Genomic DNA, 23,388 nt, shown 5'->3' with positions numbered 1-23,388 from the left:
AGAGTCCAGTATTTTCTGCTCCCTCAGTTGTGTCTGCAGTCCCCATCTTAATTTCCCTCTCAGAATCAGTTTCTTTTTACCTCTGGGGAAGTGATGGGAAGTATTTTTGCCTGGCAAAGTATACAGCTCTCTTGAGTGCTTATGACTAAAGTATATCCCACAGTTTTCTGTATCTGAGCAGAATCTACACAGAAATGTGGCTTTACTTACTTGTGACCCACAAATGCCCAGAGTTTAATTGTTTTAAACATGATTATCAAGCACTAACACTCTCCTTAGTTTCCCCAGTTTGAGATAAACTATTGATATAGTCTATGTAGAGGCCATGATACTTATTTCTGTTTTAAACAAATGCTTAGTAAATATAGCTTCTGTAACATAATATCAGCTTTTAAACTAACCGACAGTTACGGAACCCACAGACATGAAATCAAATTCTGCAGATTGAAAATGATCAAAAATAACATGTCATCTCTTTTGCACATTGAGACATTTTAAAAGTCCCTCTTCAGGAAATACATTCGATTGGACAGGTTATAACCCTTTGCCCAATTGATACTGGTTCCTTGAAAATGATCTTGCCTCAGAGTTGTCATCCCATGACTCCCTTCTCTTGGTTGCTCCCATAGAGGTAAAGTGGACTTACCATCAGATTTTTTATTCATATTAAGTACATGCCTGCTAGGTAATAGCAGGCTCCTTGGTATTCATTAACCTTTTAAACAGAGATAGCATCACACCCTCTTACATTGTATATATCTCTCCTTCTTCTCAGAAGGTTATTTCTATGTTTGGCATCATTCAGGTTCAACCTTTATTTCTTGAAATAGGATTCTTGTTCAAGGATGAGACAGTTTTGAAACCCTGTGCCTGCAGAATACTTATTTTTATGCCTTGTCTCATGGAGACTATAGTATATTAAGTTGTGGCTAGGCATAGTCTTTGGCTATAGTTCAATAACTAAGTTGTTGTGATAAAAGACATATTGTGAAAACATGTTGCTGTATATTGTGACATGTCAGGAATGTATTCATATAGACTTGCAAAATGACTATTAAGTCCAGTTTAATTTGCAAGATTGGCCAAACTAAAGATGGAAGTTTGAGGACTTTAGTATTTTGTCCTTAGGTTTGCTGAAATATGCCTACATGGCCAAATGTCCTCTTAACTGAATAAACAGCCTAAAAACTGCTACTTCATAATCTGCAGTAGAGGACCTTAAATGTTATCAATGTTTAACCCATAATCAAATGAAAGCATTTGCTAAATTACAAAATTTAATCAATACATTTATCCTATGTTGAACTCTCTTTTTTGCCATTGTGCTAATTCCCCTTTTACTTCATTACTAACAAAAACAACTCATGAATGCATTAGACCAAAAGATCATATAATCATAATGTGTTGATGCACCACAATATAAATACACAATGTATTTATTTAGCCCTTATAGCATATTTGAAGTAAAGTTTTATTCATTTTGTGAAATTTTAAATTTATTTTTTACTTTTATATTATCAGTGGTCTCTGAATGGATATTTTAGTTATAGTTGGAGCCCAGTAGGTTGATTCAACTAAATTTTTATGTATTACATACTCCAACAGCAAGATTTTCCTGCAATAATGCCAAACTCTGTTCTTTTCCACCTGTTAGTTTAGGTTTTCCCAACCAGCTTTGTGGGTTTCAGAACATCATGTTCCATTCATATCCATAATGGAAATTATTAAGAAATAGAATGGAGTGTGGTAACAAATGTTAATGACTCCAGCAAATGTGAAAACCCTGTAATTCAAGCATGGGATCTCACAAATAGGGCTCCTAAGAGAAAGAAGAGACCATAAGATGGTTTAACTATTCAGGATCTACCAAAACACAAATAGAATTTTGGGGTGGACTTATCCTTTAGAACTAACTCCCAGTTCTCAAGATTTCAGCTTACCGATGTGTGATGGTTTGCTCTTTAACCTGTTAAAAATCGTATATATATTGTTTATGTAAAATAATGTTGTTACTCACAGAATCAATATATATACTGTGTGTGTATAATATATATATATATATATATATATATATATTGCATACTGTAGCACACTAGCAATAACATGACATGATAGCAATGTATGAAACAATATAATCGTTTTTTCTGTTGCAATTAATATTTTCTTTTCTATTTTAACATTTTAGCATTAGTCGTCCTCTTTGCAGCTTTAAAGAGGCAAAGAAAAAAAGAGCCATTTAAAGTATCAAAGGATGATGTGAGAGATAATGTTGTGACCTATAATGATGAAGGAGGAGGTGAGGAGGATACTCAAGCTTTTGATATTGGTGCATTAAGAAATCCTGAAGCCAGAGAGGAAAATAAACCTAGAAGAGATATCATCCCTGATACTATATTCCACATACAAAGAGCAGTTCCTCTGTGGGAAAATGTTGATGTACAGGATTTCATTCAAAAAAGACTAAAAGAAAATGATTCAGACACAACTGCTCCTCCATATGACTCTCTTGCGACGTATGCCTATGAAGGAGATGATTCCATTGCTGAGTCTCTAAGTTCCTTGGAATCACCCACACCCGAAGAAAATCATAATTATCATTATTTAAATGAGTGGGGGCCACGATTCAAAAGGCTGGCAGATTTGTACGGAGGTGATGAAAGTGATTAATGAGGCTTATTCAGTTATCACTAATAAAGATAACATAGATTGCTGTAAGTAACATATTCCACTTATTTAAATGCTGTAGATATGTTCATAACTATTTTCCTACCCTTGATACACAAAACAACAGTTAAGTAAGGAATGCAGTTTTAAAGAAGTGTATGGTAATAAAAAATGCTAAAAACCTGTTGTGTGCCTTTAACATAATATCTTTTATTTACCTTATATCTTTTAGTTTATTGAAACCTCCTTTTTTACATAAATTATACAGTGGACAAGCATTTACATAACAAAGGCAAACCAAAACAGATATGGATAATTTTTATTTTAAAATAATATTTACTATGTTATTTATTGAATGAGAGTGTGTGATTCTTTGTTCATTCTATTTTTGTACATGTAAAATTATATTTTTGTATTTTGAGAAATAAAAATTATTTGTAATAAAAGTGCTGCCATAACATAAAATTGCATGAGTTAAATTTTCATCCTTGCCAAAAAGTGCTTGATAGTCTTTAAAAGTAAGTATGAAAAATCTGGAACTCTTGAGTTCTTTTCTTCTGTGGCTAAAGAACAAATAGACATGGTGGGTTATAATGTTAAGCCTAGTAAGTATAGACAACATCATAAAACTGATTTGGGTGAATGAAATTTTTAATTTTGAAATCACTCAGTATTAAACATTTGTTTGTAAGATTTAAACCCCTCGTCTGGGGGGTGGGGCTCCATGATGTCCTACTCTCACAGGGTGATATCAGTCTTACAAGTTCAAGTACTTTGACCACCACTTTCCCAGCAACACTATTAGGGATAACTGAACCTACCTGGGTTGGATTCATTGAGGCTTTGGCAATTCCTGTTTGAAACTCTTCAGATCAAAAATTTGGCTCAATGTCATTAAAATATATTGTGGCAAATCATGTTAGTAAATTCTGGCATTTCTAGGGCTAATAGGCAAACTATTGAGTGTGATTATAGTAAAAAATTAAAATTCTCTAAAGTACAAACCTTGGGACCTTGGGGCCACCTTAAAGTTGTTTGTGGTGTTACATAACAGTACAAATTTCATAGTCTCAAGGACACACAATTTCGCTATTGATATATATATATATTTTCTTTTAAAATGAGCTTGGCTTACATACAGCAACACATTCCAATTCTGATTTATCATAGATTGAAATAAAGTTTTTTATAGGTATTCTGTCAAACAGGCATATTGGAAAAACATCATCTGATTGGCATCTGATCAATGCTGGAAGCCAATGGCTGTGAGAGCTGACCAGAGTGTTCTGGTGTGTGTGTGTGTGGGGGGGGGGGCAGTCCCCAGTCAGAACACAATAGCTCAGTGGGGAGACCACTGTACTGACATTGGACAGTTAGTACAATAAGCTACCCCCGAGCTCTTCAGTTTTTTTTTTTTTTTGTTCAGCCTACTGGGCTTGCCATCAAAATTTAATTAAAGTGCATGTCCAGCGAAAAAATGTTTGTCGGGAAGGATTATAAAGAGTGTCACTTTTTTTCTGTCATGGGGGAACTCTTTTAAAGAATGTTAACATCCTTTAATGTCCTCCTGACAATGTTTTACTACACAGCAATTGAAAGAAACTCTCCAATAGCAACAGGCAGATAGAAATAAAAATATTTTTCTTAAATAGAGTAGGGTGAGGCTAGAACCCCTTTCAAATGTTTATTTCTGTCTATGTTCATGTATAAATGTTTTCGTTTCATTTTTGTCTACTAAAACTGTTGTCAGCAGGACAGGAAGGGAAGGTAAGTATCTCAAAAAGAGCTTTAGATAGTGATAAAAACCTAAAGGAGCAAATCCTGCTCAACTCTCCATCCAAAATGAAAGAAACGTTTGTGGATTGATATACAATTTATAATGTATCTATGGTCAAAATGTGACATCACATATTTATTTCCATATTGTACATCATGTATTTCTAACCTAATCCTAGTACTCTTAAGGATCTTTTGGTTTTTACACCTATTTTGTGGGTGCATTGAGATTTATGACAAGACCTCATACCCACAACAATAATCAGGAATTTGTGGAAGGTTGGGACACACATTTACTGTCAGGGGATAAGCAGGAGAAGAATGGTTCAAAGGCCTGGCACACTTGTTAATACCCAGCATGGTTGCATTCATTTTCAGCGCTTGAATATTCGTTCACAGCACACAAATATTTGTTCGACATTTAATAGCTCTTTGCACCCTCTGACCTTTATAAGGATGACAGATGCTCACAGACCTTTGTGAAAAATATAAAAAACAAAATAAGGTCAGCGCTATTCCAAAAAATCAGAAAATATGATGTGTAGCTGCATGCAATGGATACCGAAATACCAAGATCCTATAAGTGCTAAAATGAGAAGTTGTAGCGCTAAACACAAAAATATTGAATAATATCAATAGATAAATACCATCAAGTGCGCAAAAATAAAATTCACATAAAACAAAAAATATTAAATTGAACCCCTGAGGACGCGTTGTCGTGCGAAACGGAGTTGGGTTGTTATACGTTATTGCTTGAGGTTGTGCCACCATTCCGAGTGCCTGGCGGCCCCTTATGATGAAAGTGCATGTTCTGACATCTGGTAGAGCAGGATATGAGGAGGACTATCAAGTTTCCTGATACACTGAAGGATTGTATCTTGGGAATTTATTATCATACAAGCACTATTGTTGTTTTTCTAAACAGCAACATCTTCTGGTGAGTTTTCATTCTAGCCATTTGTGGAGGTGACACATCTGTTGTTCCTGGATCACTGCGTGAAGATTTATTATACATTGGACATTGGGACTATTCTATTCAGTTTATCACAGACCACAGTATATATTTTTTTATTTTATGTGAACCTTATTTTTTTGCACTTGATGGTATTTATATTCAATATTTTTGTGTTTAGCACTGCAACTTCTCTTTTTAGTGCTCACAGACCTTGCCAACTGGTCTTCAGCTATCTGATACCATGTTCCTGTGTGCCTATACTTCTGGACTTCCCATTACTGACCTGGCTTGCTTCTGGACTCTCCCTTGTCTCTCTCCTGGCTCTAACCTCAGCTTGTTCCACAGATCTGTTCCTGTCTACATCCTGTGTATGACCTCAGCTAGCCTGACCATGCTTTGATCCTTTCTCTGCTGACTCCTGGTATTTTGACCTTGGCACCTGCTCCTAACCATGTTGTCATGATATGGGTCTCTGCCAGTCCCAGGTATTAATTCTTTGTTCCTAATCCCTCCTGGCCATAGGAAGAGCTTCCTCCAATTAGTATTCACTCCTGTGTGCCAAAGGCCCCTAGCTGTATTTAACTCGCCACTCCACAAAAGGTCCCAAATTTAGGAAGAGCTTCCTCAAATTAGTATTCACTCCTGTGTGCCAAAGGCCCCTAGCTGTAATTAACTCGCCCCTCCACAAAATGTCCCAAATTCAATTAGTGTATACATCCCTAATTAGTGCCTTACTTTTGTATTAATGTATTTCCCCCCACTAATTATCCTGCCCAACCAGTCCTTTCTGTGTACAGCTACAAATTAAATTACTGTAGTTCCATTCTCTTCATTGTCACCGCTAATGACCCCCCTCCGCCTCTATTCCTGCTCAGGGGGTTTAAGAGGCCAGTGCTGGTCTTTCTTGTTGTGCCATTCTGCTGGGCAACCACTGAGGGGTCCATCTGGACTCTAGTGGCCCCCCGGCTCAACCTGAGCTCCATTGGAGGAAGGGAGATCCCAGAAGCTACATCAGCCCTGCCTGGAACGTTGTCAGCTCTGCCTGGGACTATCGCATCAGCTTTGCGTGAGTGTATGCTCCCCTTGTGTTATCTGACTGCTTATGAACTGCCTCTTGGATTACAAATTGCTGTAGAGCCTTTAACTTTGCCCACCGGGGCTGGATTACAAGTATTTTGGACTCTCTCTCCCTGCACTACTCCCCATTGAGTTACTGTTGTCTGTTTTAATAAAGCTTTAAGTGTTTGCCGTCTGCCTTGTGTGTTCTGTCCCGCTTACCCTCTGTTACACATGTCTCCTGTCTTTCCTTCCCTGTTGTACTTGTCTGCTGTGACCTGTCTGCTGTGATCAGCCTGCTGCACCTGTCTGCTGGGACCAACCTACTGTAACTTCCCATTGCTTTGTGCTGTCAGCACTATCCAGCACCTATTCCAGGACCAGCTACTCTCCTCATCTGGAGCCCATCCACAGAGAGATCACCATTACAGCACCAACTACCTTGGCAAAGTCAGCAATTCCTGCTTCTCTAGGCTCCCTGTTACCATATTCATGGATGCTGAATACTTAGCCACAAGGAGAGCTCTCTCATCATTTTGGCTTCAAGACTAAGTACATGACAATACCAGTCAGCCAATATGTCAGAAGTTGACAGAGGTTCTTCTCCACTGGAGGCTTTGTGTCAGCAAGTTGCAACCCTCACCCAAGCTGTAAAGAATCTACAAGATGGCTTCTTACAGATTGAAAGTCACCTACAGTTGCTACCTCTCCTGCCGACCAGAATCCAGCTAGTGCAGCTACCACATCAGCCTCTGCTATACCTGAGCGCACAGCTACAGCTCCTACAGGTGTAGTGCCTCTGCCGAAACCAAGGGTTCTTGTACCAGAATGCTTCTCTAGGGACCAAAGAAAATTTTTTAGACCTGCCAGGATGCTGCCCAGCGTTCCTTCGGCTACCACAACTGCACCAGCCTTTCCTTCAACAGTCTTTCCTGATGGAGAACCCATGTAAATTGGTCTGGTACATTTGGAACTAACTCTTGAAGAGGGGATGCATTGTCGGCAGGCCAGCCTATGTCTTTACTTTGCAGTTGCCCAATGAGGCCCAGTAAATCCTTGTCTCCTTGTTCCACTAATCTCCCACTTACTGGTGCTTCATCCGCTCATGTCATTCTTCCCATCTCGCTACAGGTGGTGAAAGGGGAAGTCAATCTTCAGGCCATAATTGACTCAGGTGCATGTAGCTGTTTCATGGACCTCACATTAGCAAATAGGCTACAGATTTCACTTAAACCCAAGAAACAGACTTACCAAGCATTTGACGGATGACACAATTACCCAAGAGTTTAAACCTATTACCCAATATTACCTATTACCCAAGAGAATAAACCTATGTTTACAATAACTGACTCAGGTCATCAGAAGTTCCTGTGTTTTGATGTGCAATATTCTCTCCTGTCCCCTGTGATTCTGGGAATTTCCTAGCTATGGGCTCACAACCCCAAGATCGATTAGCCTAAAGGGGAATATTGTGTTTCTATCAATCTATTGTTGCCAGCGCTGCTTTGTTCCTGAACCCATAGACTCTTAAAGTTGCCTGGCTGTTCAGCCAGTATCTGATATCAGTCAGCATGTTCCATTCACTTGTCATAACTTCCTGGATGTATTCCATAACAAAAAAAGCTGATATATTGTCACCTCATTGAGAATTCATTCATCTGTCATCTTCTCCTGCAGGTGCAGGGATTTTCTTTATCGAAAATAAAGATCACATGCTCAGGCCCTGTGTGGATGACAGAGAATTAAATAAAATCACCTTTACGAATTGTTACCCGTGCCCCTCATCCATGAATTTATTAAAGGTTCTGGATGCCCAGGTTCTCACAAAATTAGACCTTCGGGGTGCCTACAACTTAACCCAGATTATAGAGGGGTATAAATGGAAGACGGCGTTCTTAACTTGTTTTGGACATTTTGAATATCTTGCAACGCTTTTTGGACTGTGTAATGCTCCGGTCACCTTCCAGCACTTTGTAAATAGTATCTTTAGAGGATTTTTGGAACACTTCCTTATTGCCTATTGGGATGACTTCCTAATTTTCTCTGCTTACCAGAATTACATCATGTACACGTAAAAAAGCATTGATCACCTCAGGCAACATGGACTCTATGTGAATGCGGAGAAGTGTGAATACACTTATATTAAATATGAAATACAAACCACTCAATTATTGGAGTTAATAATATCTACAGATGGGAATGTCATGGACCTCTAAAAAGTATCTGCTATTCTTGAGTGGCCTGCCCAACAGATAAGAAAAGCATGCAAAGATTTGTGGGGTTTGCTAATTTCTACTGAAGGTTAATTAACCACCTCCCACCCTCCATATAAGGAAATGATGGATGGGCAGTAGTAAACTTGTTCTGAGAGGACATCATATGATGTCCTCCCGCTCTAACTGCGCATTCGTGCCCCTGGGGTACGTGGTGAGACGATCAGTGGTGTGCTGTGTCCCTGGGACACAACGGATCACTGATCACAGTAAAGAGCCGTTGACGTTGGCGCTGTCATGTGATCAGCTGTGTCCAATCACAGCTGATCACATGCAAACAAGGAACTGCTGGTTATTGGCAGTCCTCTCCTTACGTTGCCAGTGCATGAGGAGAGGAGAGCCGGTAAGCAGCATTCCTCAGAAGGGACATCTACATTAAACATCAGGGTGCCTAACAGTTCCAATCAGTACCGCCTATCAGTGACAGTCAGTGCGGCTTACCACTGCTGCCTATCAGTGCCATATATGCAAGCTGTAATTCAGTGCCCATCAGTGATGTATATCAATGCCCACAAGTGATGCCTATCAATACCCATCAGTGCCACCTACCAGTGCCTCCTCATCAGTGCCACCCATCAGTGCAGCCTATCAGTGCCCATCAGTGCAGCCTCATTAGCACACATCAGTGAAAGAGAAAAAATACTTGTTTACAAAATGTTATAACAGAAACTAAGAAAAACTTTTTTAAAAAGAATGTTCAGACTTTTTTAGTTTGTTTAGCAAAAAACAAAAAACCCAGTGGTGATTAAATACCACCAAAAGAAAGCTCTATATGTCTCAACAAAAAGATAAAAATTTTGTTTGCGTGCAGTGTTGCATGACTGCAAAATTGTCATTTAAAGTGTGAGAGCACTGAAAGCTGAACATTGGCTTGGGCAGGAAGGGGGTAAAAGTGCCCAATAGGCAAGTGGTTAAAGGGTTCTCAACTATCATCCCTTCTATCACCCAGCTGACACATCAACACACCTGATTCCAAAGGTCTCAGGAGGCTCAAGTACCTTTTAAAAGACTGAAAGCTCTTTTTACCTCTGCTATAATGTTACAGCACCCAGATCCTACATTGCCCTATGCCCTGGAGGTGGACTCCTTGGACGTTGCTACAGGGGCAATTTTGTCACAACGTCAATGACCTAAAGCTCTCTTTCTCACAGAAATTAAGTCAAGCTGAGAGGAATTATGATGTTGGGGACTTGGAACTGTTGACCATAAAAGCAGCATTAGAGGAATGGAGATACTTGGAGGGAGCAGCCCACCCTGTGTCAGGGCCTGGACTTGAACCTGGGACTTCTACTGTGTCAGGTAGTAACTCTTCTCACTGAGCTACCTGAGATGCTGGATAACACTCTGCCTGATCTATTGGATAATCCTGTCTTGTGCCTTGTTTTCTCTTAAACCTTGAACTCCTTGCTCCTCCCATGAACTTCCTATAAAAGCCATGTCCATGCACTTCCTCCTTGCCAGATTATTGTGCCTTTCAGCCAATATCCCCCTCATCCTTACTGTTGCTGTCTATATCGTTTGTGACCATCCTTTGGCTTGTGACTGACTCCACTTTTGTCTTATCCCTAAACTGTTGATCCGCTCTTGGTTTCCAGCCTGCCCTTCCCCTGGTGGGGTGATCCTGAGACTACGACCTTGTATTCACATGCAGCCAAATCCATCTCCACCATTAGGAGCTCTGGTGAAGACCGGTGGATACTTAGACCCCGCACCTCAGGTGAGCCTGCGTCATTCCCAGGGTGACCCGCTGGTGTACCAATCCTGCTGGTTTCAGGTAAGCCTTACAACTGCTGTAGCAATTAGTTTCTGAACCTGACCCCACACCGTGACAACCTGTTATAATCTTCACTGATCACAAAAATTTGGAGTATCTAAGAGCTGCTAAATGCCTTAGACCCTGGCAAGCACGAAGGACCTTGTTCTTCTCCAGGTTAATTTTCATATAACCTACTGGCCAGTGTCCAAAAATGGTAAAGCTGATGCACTTTCATGTATGTTCCCAGAAACTCCCAAAGTACCATCTTATCTTCTCAAAATTTACTGTTGCTGCAACCTGATTTGAAAGCAGCTGTCAAGCAGGCCTCTGTCCAGTGCTCAGAATCTGAAGTTCACACTTTGCGGAAGCAAGAGGGACTTTTTTTGTGGCAAATTATAACTTTTTTTCACCACAGGAAATGAGAGCTCAAGTTCTCAAAGGATGCCATGACCATAAACTAGTCAATGATTTTGGAGTCCACAAAAGTACTGAACTCGTCCAACATTTATTTTGGTGGCTGGCCTGAGATTGTAAGGATTATGTTAGATTCTGGGTGACCTGTTTTCATAGTAAGGGTGGCAACACTAATGCATGGGGCTTTTTAATGGATATACCTTCTTCAGAATTCATGTCCATTCTGTTAATAGTGGATCCAAATCATCTCAATATTTTCCAATGGTGGGCACAGGCTCAGCCACAGACATGACTCATACCTTTATCAAGGAAATTGTAAGGCTTCATAGGCTGCCGAAAGGCATTGTTTCGGATAGAGGTGTGCAGTTCACATCCAGATTTTGGAAGACCCTTTGCAAAACCTCAAACATTGATGTCTGCTTTTCCTCAGCCTATCATCCACAAAGTAATGACCAGATAGAAAGGACCAACCAGACTCTAGAACAATATTTCAGGTGTTTCTACCTTATCATAGGATAATTGGGTGCCCCTGCTGTCTTGTGCCTACAATAACTCAGTTCATGTTTCCACTAATCAAACTCAGTTCTGGGCCAGCTATGGTTTTCATCTTTCCTTCTTACCTGACCTTCTGCCAGAAACGTATGTGCCCGCAGTAAAGGACAGATTATCTAAGCCAGCTACTGAATTCTTCAAGAGGCTATACAAAAGGCACAAAGAGACTATAAGAGAAGATGAGGGGGAATTCAGCTTAGAAAGTCAGAGACAGAGTCTGGCTATCCACTGCCAAAATGAAACTTACCTGCTTTTCTCAGAAGTTGGGTCTATTGGACCATTTGTGATTAAACTTGCCATCATATGACATTCTTCCCGGATCGTGCTTTGCGCATGCCCACAGGGCCGTGCTGCAGCAAGTTCTATTACCATTGTTTATGGTGTATACAACTGTGTCTAGCTGTGAATGGTCACAGCGATCATATGCACAAGCTGGGCCAATAATAGCCCATCTGTGTCATGTGATTAGCCATGGCCAATCACAGCTAATCACAAAAAAAACCCTGAATGAATCAATATCATTCAGTTAAATGCTTGCTTATAGCAAAGAAATAATTTGCTATAAGCAATCAAATTGTGTGTTAAAAAAAAAAAAATACTGATCAATTCCCCAAAGTAGTACAATGTTACCATGATAACATTATACTACTTTGGTCATAGTGCAATATGAAAAATAAATCTTAAAAAAAGAGAAAAAAATAAACTGAAAAATTTAAAAAAAAAATCTTTTTTTTTTTCATACTGTCACCAGTCAGTGTCCCTGATCACCATCACACCAGTTATATGATATTGCTGTACTGCACTGGTAACAGTATGTACAAAAAAAATTGTGAAAACAATTGTTTTAACTTCTTCATTTTCCAAAAAACTATGACAAAAAATTACAACTTCAAAAAACTTGCCATGCCTCTTATGAAATACATTGGACTGTCTACTTTGCAAAAAGGGGTCATTTGGGGGATATCTGTACTGTTCTGACATTTTTGGCCCTCAAGAAATTAGATTGGCTGTCAGTACTTCAGGATTGATCAATTTTCAGATATATCCCATAGTTTTTGAACTCTATAACTTTCCTACAGACTAATTAATAAATATTGATTTGAGTTATTTTCACCAAAGAAATGTAGCAGAATACATCTTGGCCTAAATTTATGAAGAACAATTATTTATTTGCAAACTTTTATAACAGAAACAAAGAAAAGTTTTGTTTTTTTTAATTTTCGGTCTTTTTTTGTTAATTTAGCAAAAAGTAAAAACCCCAGTGGTGATTAAATACCACCAAAAGAAAGTTCTAGTTGTGTGAACAAAATGCAAAAATTTTAGTTTGGGTACAGTGTTGCATGACCGCGTAATTGTCATTCAAAGTGTGAGAGCGCTGAAAGCTGAAAATTGGCCTTGGCAGGAAGTGGGTAAAAGTGCCCGGTATGGAAGTGGTTACAAGAAAAATTAATTATGTGGCTTACAAACTGACACTTCCACAATCTTACAAGATACATCCAGTCTTTCATGTTTCTCTTCTTAAACCAGTCATTTCAGATTGTTTTACAGGAAGGGAAGATCCACCACCACTGCCAGTTACTGTTGGTGAGGAAACAGAATTTGAGATAGAAGCAATTCTGGACTGCAGAAAAAAGGGATTTAGTATCTCATCAAGTGGAAGGGATATACACCTGAGGAAAATCCATGAGAACCTGCAAAAAATTTACCACCCAAAAAAAAAGCCACCAGGCTTCTTTGGGAGGTTTTTAATGGCTTCCTGACTGCCCTATAGCAGAAGTACTGCTACAGGGTGTAGGGGACGTGCAAAATCACATATATGTGTGTGTGTGTGTATATATATACTCAAACTGCTGTTGGCTCCTCGGCATGTCAATCATTGGGTCCTGGCACACGATTCTCAGCCTGGACTCGGTGATCATTGGCAGAGCTGCCAGGGGAGAGGTCTATACATAAACAACACAGACCTTTCCCCTGTCAGCATGAACAGGCACAGCAGAGAACTCATGTGATCGCTGTCATGTGATCGCTGAGTTCTCACACTTAGAGTCAGCAGGGAACAGATGCAGCATCCACCTAGGTATATATAATTGGGGGGGAAAATCAATTTGCTACGTCTCTACTAAAGTTCATATCAGAGGTGATATTCTTGACATGCATCCACAAAAATGTGGAACTGAAGGTTTTTTCATTTTACATTACTGAGCTAAGATATTATCAGTGGAAGACACTGCCATTCAGAGGTCTCTTTGGAAATGTTACTGCAATGGAAGTTCTTAGTATCTAAAGTACAGAATAAGATGAGGAAACTAGAAAAGCTACCATTTCTGGGGAAAATGTGTGAAGTGTTCTTGCCTCCACCAGTAGTCTACAACTGGAGTGGGCGGAGTAACTGGGTGGAGTGGCTTGAGATGGGCGGCGTGAGTTGCAAACAAATGGTCATATTGTGAAAGCTATCAGGACTATGGCTTAGTCGTGGATATTTTTTAGTGGAAGCAGGGATAGCTGAATGTTTTGATATAAGATTTGTGTAGGTGGGCTTGAAAATGGAGTGATGGCAGCTTAGAAATCATGTCCTGATTTTTCAGCTCACACTCTAGCTTTTGTCAGCTCCCACTCTAGTTTTGAACATTCCGCCATTCATTCCATTCATGGGACCAATTTCACCACAAAAACGCCGATATTTCGTGAACCATTCGGCGAAACGTTCCAAAAAGTAATAGCACACCAATCGGGAACAATCCGCATGTTTCGGTATATTACTGTCTATGTAGTGTAAAAACTGTGGGAGGAGTTAGGGTGGTAAATTTGGCTATAATAATAAGAATATATATGTGAGATAACAGTAAGTGGTCTTGCCATGCAAGAACACTTAATAAAATAGAATTTATTATAAACCTTCTTATGTGTATAAATGTACCTGTCAGGAATGGCCTCAGTAGAGGTGGTGCTGGGGCTCACCTGCCTTGTGGGCTGCAGTACCAGTGCTGGCCAGCGGGTGCTCTCAGCAGCCAGAATTTCACTCCTACAATCAAGCCATCACCTGAGGCTGATTGCAGGAGGTGTATTTAAGCAATGGCCAGGCCTGCAGTCACTGCCTTGGTGTTTGTTCCCATGAGCCCCTGTACCTACTTCCTGCCTGATATTCCTGCCTGATATTCCTGCCTGATCTGGACTCTGCTAGAACTCTGTCTGCACCGACACCAGCTATTCCTGACCACTCTCCTGCCTGCTCCTTTGTACCTTCTCTGCCCAATAGTTACTAACCCGGCCTACCTGACTACGTTTGTGTTCCCGCACATATTGTGATCTGTTGGAGGTTTGGTTTTTGCACTGTGTGCTTGGGTGTACTGTGTAGCTTTTAATAAATTATATTGTTTTACACCATACTTGAAGCCTGCGTTTCCCTGTGTCAGTCCACACATCTCTGGTCATACCTGGAGCCCTGACAGTACCAGAGAGGATTTTTTTTTTTTTTTGTCTCAGCAGAAGTGGAGTTTTACATTGCATGTAGCTATTATTTTAGGTCTAGAACCAAAAACCAAAGTGTTTTACTAAACACTTACTGTTTAGCAAAGAATGTCACATCACAACTCATGAAAATGGCATGGATTTTGGCAAATTACTGTATGGATGTGGCTTTATTTTCTTTCCTGCAGATCCATTTAGCTCTGTTTTCATTAGTTTCAGAACAAATTTAAAGGTCACAAAATGATTTCTACCTAGGTAGCATTGAACTGTGTAAAAAATAAGTGAAAATATTAGGGCTACCTTTAATTCCATGTCAACGTATATGACATAGGTATGCATCAATATCATCAGCTTCTCCTTAGGAAAGAGTTGCATTAATGGACTGCACGGGTACTTACTGCTTTGACTAAACTTTAGAAAGTAGTCAAAGCTGTACGTTGTAAAATAAATAGAAAATAACATTTCTCAAATGTAATATGGTAATAATTGAATGGAAAAAAAAACTGAAAACCAAATGGATAAATATGCATTGAAATACATATGAGTTGTTTTACCTGTAAAAGGGTTGCTTTTTGGACAATAAATGAGCGTCACCACAGTGTTGAATTGGGTGACATGGGAATCTGCAGATGATTAGATTAACCTTATTCCGCAAATAAAACTGTTCACACAAGTGCTTGACTGCTTGAATCAGACATCTTATATTGATTATACTTGTTCTTATAATAGTGTACATGTGAGTTCAGGACCAAAATTAAACATTTTATTCTCTCTAGTTATATATCCCACCCATCATTTGATTATCCATTTCTTAGGGAAAAGAAGGCAGGTACTGGGACAGGATCACAGCAGGAATCAGGATCAAGGTCAAGAGCAGCACATCAATAACAGGGTATAAGGAACACAGACAAAACATTGAGTCAGTGAAGAAAGTTATTTAGGAGTTATATACCTTCCCAGCAGCCCGAATCAGGGGCAGACCGATTACTGGAATCAGCTGGCTACTGGGAGACACCTGCTGGCAGCCACTGGAACCACACTCTGGAAGCCACAGTGCCACCAGCAGGTGATATAGGCCCTGCATTCTGGTTCACTTTATAATAGAGCAAGTACTGCAGGCAAAGACAATTTAAAATATATTGGTATTTTAAACAAACATACTACACAAGATATTTAAAAAGCAGACCTGTAGTGGTTTTACATTTATTTAAATGCCACTCCAATACTATAGCAGGCTCCTTAATGTGCTTTTGGGTAGTTTCATCTTTTTCCTGGAGCACCCTAGGACCAAAATCTACTGTAATAACCTTAACCTCATAATAAAAGTTGATACTTGGCCCCTCTCCCTCCAGTGTTTCCTGTTTGACCCATCAATGTGATGAATATCCTCACTGAATAATTGTGATAAAAAGGGGGATTTACGTAGTGGCAACTTCTTGGCAAAAGGCAAGATTTTCGATATAGATCGCTATGTGTGGCAAGACTCCAATGATTTCTAGGAAGAGCCCAAAACGTCAGGTAATAATTTTGATATACATTATATTAACTATGCATTTTTACATACCTTATATAATAATTTTGTTATGCTGAAGCCTTCACTAAAAACTGCTAATTTCTGAATGGCTAAAATGTATCTCATGGCTCATTGCCTAAAATATTGGCAAATAGACTTTTACTGTGAAAGACACTCTGTATGTCTCATTTGCTTTAAAGCTGAACACCAGAAATTATTATTTCTGATGTACAGTATGTGTAAATTGGTCTTGCTTGGTACAATGTAAGTATGCATTACTCATACATGATGAATATCTGGAGAAGCTGGAAATTATTGTTGTAGTCAGAATTGCTACGGTGATGGCTATGTGAGCTGCTGCTCCACTACACACTGACCACAGGGGGCTGCTAAATTAGTCTGCCACAATTCATAGAATGCTTTGTATTTTTTAATGAATATAAGGCACGGTATGGACGGGTGAGGTAAGAAGGAGCAATGATGTGTTTATAAATTGCATTGGATAGCCCATTTTCTTTGTGAGCAGCAGCAATATTTTTATCAGCTGCTATATTCACACAGTAACTCCGAGGTATCATTTCGATAGGTGGGAATAACAAGTAAATGTGAGGAAGGGAGGGAGGGGAAATGGAGGGACAGGGTGTGCTACAAACGTATGCCCTGGGTACTTTTGACAAAGCTAGTACAATCAGTGTCAAAGTTAGTACAATCAGTGTCCACAGCCCTTTGAAAACGTGCACGAGCACAAAACGTGTTAGGGAGGAGCTTAGCTGTTGTGACGTCACGCCGCTGAGGCCGCATGGAAGGCTGGTGGCCATCTTGTTTTACCAAATACCAGATGTGAGTTTACTCTGTTTGACCATTTATTAAAAATACTGCACTATCAAGCACTTTGTACTTTGGCTCATTATTAACGAGCCCCCAAGGTGGAGTTTCCCCAGTGCTCACTGTGTTCCCATCCGCTGGTCAATGAGATCTGATGACATGTCTCTGGAGATTGTGTGAGAGGCCTGTAAATCACCTTGTATGCTGACATGTGCCAGATGATTTCCTACATCCCTATCCACATCCAGATGACTATGACAGGACAATATTGAACACAAATGGGCTTTTAAATTGCGCTTCTGGTGAGTGCAATCACATTATCATCTCCAAGTCACGGATTTCACCAACACGGATTTCATTATTATTGGACTTTTTATTATATATGTCATTAATCACTCAAGTCACTTTATTTCATCTGATTTACATTTATTTATTCACTTTGCCAATACGTCAACTTGGAACGATTCACTCCATATTGTGTCACTTATAGTGCTACAAGGCACCTGCAATAATCTCACTTCATTGTTTATCATTGCTTTTTTAGCACTGCATATCTGTTCACATATAAGGCACGGTATGAACAGGTGAGGTAAAAAAGGAGGAGCAATGATGTGTTTATAAATTGTATTGGATAGCCCATTTTTTGGTAAGCAGCAGCACCTTTTTTATCAGATGCTATATTCACAGAGTAACTCTGAGGTATAATTTCGACAGGTGGGAATAACAAGTAAATTAGAGGGAGGGAGGGGCAGTGGAGCACATGGACAGGGTGTACTACAAAAGTATGCCATAGGTACTTTTGACAAAGTTAGTACAATCAGTGTTAGAGGAGTGTTAGAATATTTGCAACCTTTTACTGCTATCTGTATTCATATTGGGTAGGTATTTCTTTCCTGTCTATTTAATGGTTTTCATACAAAACAGAACATTGACGGAATGCTCCTAAAAAAAAAATTGCTGTATATATTCCCACAAAGGAGATATCTCCCCACTTCCATCCTAGGTGACAAGAATTAAAGTATGAAGCAGCCTCAGGAAGACTGGCAATAGTAATGGTAATAAAAGGGTTAACCTTATAAGCTTACTTGTAGAAGGCAGCCAGTGAGAACTGTATGAGGAGCGCTGGCAGCAGTGGATTTAAATCCTGGAGGTGTGCTTACTTGACAAAGGAGAGTCCTTCAAAATGCATTGTCATATAAACAAGTACATCTTGCCACCTCACCACCTGAATGAAGCTTTCCCGAGCCTGCACACAGCACACACACTGTTAGCTCTGTTGCTCTGCATGCATTGACAGCATACATTTAGTATATGATTCCACCACTTTCAACTCTCTTCACACAGTTCTCAGTAGCTGCACTATGCAAGGATCTCCAAGCATTGGGCTGGCCACAGCTCTGTATTTTCTGTGAGGCAAACGAGGTGTTTGCCTGGGGTGGCGGGCGTGTGGATGGATAACTTCTTCTTGTGCAAGAGAGTTCTTCTTAAATATTTTGATCGAGTGTTGGTGGGGGGTGGGGTTGGTAGTGGAGGGTGGTGGTGACGGGGGGTGTTGGATGATTGGTTGTTGGCAGCGAGGGTGGTTAACTGTGGCAGAGAGTGGTGGCAACAGGGGTGTGCTAGGGAAGCAAAAGAAAAGAGCACTGCATCCCAGTACTTTGTTGCCCCAGTGGGCTCTGATGTCACCAGAAAGTAGAGTTGCAGTGGGTTGGCAAAAGGGGTGAAATCACTCCAGTGGAAGCAGAGTGAGATGGTGAGCCTGGCACAGCAGCAGAAGACACCAGGTAACCTGCATCACCTGGTGGAGCAGAAAGAGAGCAGCTTATATAATCCACATGACCTGTCCTTTATATAATCTTCATAGGAGGATACAGGGCTCTGTTAACACGGAGATCTGTACACTGAGCTATAGAATCAGCTATGTCCCCTATAGAGGTCAGATCACATGTAATCCCCATCCGATATAATGCTGTGGGCTCTGTCTACATGTATCTGTATACTTAGTTATAGGTTCAGCATTATCAGTGGAGTTCAGTCACATAGATAGTCTGGCTGAAAAAAGACAAAAATCCATCCACTTCAACCATAGAAAAAAAAAAGTTATAATCCTATACCCACAGTTGATCCAGAGGAAGGCAAACACACCCAGCAAAGCATGATCCAATTTACTCCTGCTGGGAGAAAAAATCCTTTCTGATCCCCCGAGAGGCAATCGGATATTCCCTGGATCAACTTTACCTATAAATGTTAGTATCCAGTTATATTCTGTGTATCTACATCGTGTTCCAAATTATTATGCAAGTTCTATTTAAGTGTCACAAAGATTGAATATTTTGTTTTTCATTTTAACTCATGGATGGCATTGTGTCTCAGGGCTCTTTTGATCACTGAAAACAATCTCGGACACCTGTGATAATTAGATTGGCCGGTGAGCCCAATTTAAGGAAAAACTACTAAAGGAGGGTGTTCCACATTATTAAGCAGAGCACCATTTTCAAGCAACATGGGGAAGAAAAAGGATCTCTCTGCTGTTCCCGAAAAGAGTGAAATAGTTCGATGCCTTGGACGAGGTATGAAAACATTCAATATTTCACGAAAACGTAAGCGTGATCATCACACTATTAAGAGATTTGTGGCTGATTCAGAGCACAGAGTGCAGATAAAGGCACATTGAGGAAGATTTCTGCCAGATCCATTCATAGGATCAAGAGAGCAGCTGCTAAAATACCATTACATAGCAGCAAACAGATATTTGAAGCTGCTGGTGCCTCTGGAGTCTCACGGACATCAAGGTGTAGAGTCCTCCAGAGTCTTGCAACTGTGCATAAACCTTCTATTTGGCCACCAATAACCAATGCTCACAAGCAGAAACAGCTGCATTGGGCATAAAAATCCATGAAGACTAATTTTCAAACAGTCCTGTTCACTGATGAGTGCCGTGCAACCCTGGATGGTCCAGATGGATAGAGTAGTGGATGGTTGGTGGGCGGCCACCCTCTTCCAACAAGGCTACAACGTCAGCAAGGCAGTGGTGGAGTCATGTTTTGGGCCGGAATCATGGGAACAGAGCTGGTTGGCCCCTTTAGGGGCCCCGAAGGTGTAAAGATGACCTCTGCAAAGTATGTGGAGTTTATGACTGACCACTTTCTTCTCTGGTACAGAAGGAAGAACTATGCTTTCCGTAATAAAATCATCTACATGCATGACAATGCACCATCTCCTGCTGCAAAAAATACCTCTGCATCAATGGCTGTTATGGGGATAAAAGGAGAGAAAGTCATGGTGTGGCCTCCATCCTCCCCTGACCTCAATCCTATTGAGAACCTTTGGAGCATCCTCAAGCAAAAGATCTATGAGGGTGGGAGGCAGTTTACATCCAAACAGCAGCTCTGGGAGGCTATTCTGTCATCTTGCAAACAAATTCAAGCAGAAACTGTCCAAAAACTCACAAGTTCAATGGATGCAAGACTTGTGAAGCTGCTATCAAATAAGGGGTCCTATGTAACAATGTAACATGACCTGTTAAAATGTTTAAAAAGTTAAAATGTTGTTAAAAGTTTGATTGAAATAGCTTTTGATTTCAGTAAATATGCTGCAAACACAACAAATGACAATTTTCAGTTCTTTACAACCTATAAAGTGTTTTAAAACTTACTGTGCGTAATAATTTGGAACAGTGCATTGGAAGTTTTTTTTTTGTTTTTTTTTTAAATCCTGTTATCATTAGGAGGTTTGTTCAATAAAATTTGAATTGTATTCTTAATAGTTGATAACATGAGAATTATGCTGACTGTTATTTACATCAATTATTTAGGTAAATGAGAAAAATATCATTTGCATAATAATTTGGAACACGGTGTAAGAAACAATCCAGGCTTTTTGTTTTTAAGCAATCCACTGAGCTGGCCAGAACCAACTCTTGAGGGAGTCTATTCCACATTTTCACAGCTCTCACTGTGAAGAAACCTTCCTGTGTTTGGAGATTAAATTTATTTTCCTCCAGATGCAAACAGTGCCCCCTTGTCCTCTGTGATGACCTCAGGGTGAATAGCTCTACGCCGAGTTTACTGTATGAACCACTGTCCTTATATATTTCTATCTTATAGTGGGGGTGCCGGGGGGCAGTGACAGGTGATTGGTTGTTGGCGGCCGGCGAGGAGCTGTTGGTTGGTGGTGGAACAGGGTGGTGGTGATGCTGGGGTGCTGATGGGGTGTGCCCGACTCTTGTGTTACCTAGGGCAGCACAAGAAAAGAATATACCACTAACTGGCCATCATTACTGCCCAGTATGTATGTTTGATTACCTGAAGATGCTTCCTGTGCTAGATCTGTTCCTTTTTAAATTGCAACTAGTCTGTATATAAATCAATGATTTTTTTTAGCTCTCACATGGATGCACTGGGCAGGCTAGAAACTGAGCCACAGGGAGCAGAAAAGAACTATCAAAAGACCTGCATTACAAAGTAATGGAACTTTATAAAGATGGAAAATGATATAAAAAGATACCTAAACCCTTGACTATGCCTGTCAGTATGGTTCAATCACATATTAAAAAGTGGAAAATTCAGGGATCTCTTGATACCAAGCCAAGGTCAGTTAGACTAAGCAATATTGCAGCCACAACTGCCAGAAGAATTGTTTAGGATACAAAGAAAAACCCACAGGTAACCTCAGGAGAAACACAGGCTTCTCTGGAAAAAGATGGTGTGATTGTCTCAAGGAACATAATGTAATGATACTTGAACTTCTTTCATGGTTGAGTTGCCATTTACTGTGCCAGTTCCACAAAAAATTGTTACAATATGTCCAACAACACCTGGGCATGCCTCACAGCATCTGGCACACTGTAATCTGTCAATATTTAGGTCACCTGCTGGTGGCTGGTGGTCCACTGTCCATTTTGACTCCATGTACTATTTGCTGGCTAATCAAATTGACTTCACTGATCCCCTTACCATTGCGCAGCTATATGGGATCCAGTACCCCTCTATACTGCCTGCTGATGGGGTTTAACCTGCCTCTGTTTGCCAATGGGGCTCAGTCTGCTGCTGATTCCCTGCTGTTTGCTGCTAAATCTGCCTCTGGTGATCTCCTATCTTCTGTCAAGCTTGCCTTTGATGCTGTGTCTGCTGTTCAACCAGAGGATCCTGTTCCTGATGCCCAGCCTGAGGGTCCTGATGCTCAGTCTGAGAATCCTGTTCCCAATGCCCAGTCTGAAAGTCCTGTTCCCAATGCCCATCCTGAGTGTCCTGATGCCCAGTCTGAGGGTCCTGTTCCTGATGCCCAGCCTGAGGTTCCTGTTTCAGAATGGAGTATCTGAAGGCCACTCCTCAAGGAAGGGGAACCATCAAGACCTGTGTCATTACTTGGGTCACCTGCTGGTGGCACTGTTCCTGGAACTGAAGGGTGTAGTTCTAGCAGCCACCAGTGGGTTTCTCCCATCAGCTGGACTGTACAAGTAATTAGGCTGCATTTGATGTGTATTGCTGGGAGGTATATAAGTCCGCCTTTGACTGGAGTTCAATGCTTCATTGTTCTTCCTGCAAACCATGTCCCTGCTTGAGCCTGATCCTTGTTCCTGATCCTTGCACCTGACCTTGAGACCTGCTCATGTGACCTCCCTGTATCCTGCTTCCCACTTCCAGCTCCCAGTACTTAGCTCACTGCTCCCTTACCTCCTGTCCCTGTACTGACCTTGTCCTGCTCATGTGTGCTCCCTCCTTTTTGTATATAGTTAGTTAGGTAATTATGTGGAGTTTTGCACTGTCACTTTTATTTATCACTTACATTTTATGATTTATTCAGTCTGGTTCCTGATTCCTTAACCTCCTCTTGCCCGCCATATAAGGAAATGATGGGGGGGGATGGTTCTTTCATTCTGGGCGGATGTCATATGATGTCCTCCCACTCTAACCACGCATTAATGGCTGCGGGAGCACTCCGCACAGCGATTGCTGGTGATCTGTGCCCCTTGGACGCAGATCATCGATCATGGTAAAGAGCCATTGGCTGCGGTTCTTTACCATGTGACAGGCTGTGTGCAATCACAAAAGCCATTTTTAGACTGGGGCTGCTGACCACTGTTGTACGTTAGCTGGCTGGCAAGTTGAACAGGGTAGCTTTAGTAGTTTGATAT

The 23,388-nt window shown here is 40.6% G+C and overlaps 1 protein-coding gene across 1 annotated transcript in view; it reads left to right on the top strand.

The window, feature by feature from the left end:
• The window catches only part of LOC149463734 (cadherin-9-like), a 332,295-nt gene extending 329,447 nt beyond the window's left edge, over positions 1-2,848 (top strand). The window contains exon 12 of the mRNA XM_089674842.1: positions 2,186-2,848. Coding sequence (XP_089530968.1) covers positions 2,186-2,667 — 482 coding nt within the window. The 3' untranslated portion in view covers positions 2,668-2,848. The remainder of the gene's footprint in view (positions 1-2,185) is intronic.
• Positions 2,849-23,388: the final 20,540 nt, after the last annotated feature.

This window comes from Staurois parvus, unplaced genomic scaffold (genome assembly GCF_062004578.1).
Source record: "Staurois parvus isolate SC_StPar_1 unplaced genomic scaffold, SC_StPar_1.0 ptg000153l, whole genome shotgun sequence".
Lineage (NCBI taxonomy): Eukaryota > Metazoa > Chordata > Amphibia > Anura > Ranidae > Staurois > Staurois parvus.
Note: the sequence above shows the minus strand (reverse complement) of the source record. Positions and strands in the feature narration are given on the sequence as shown.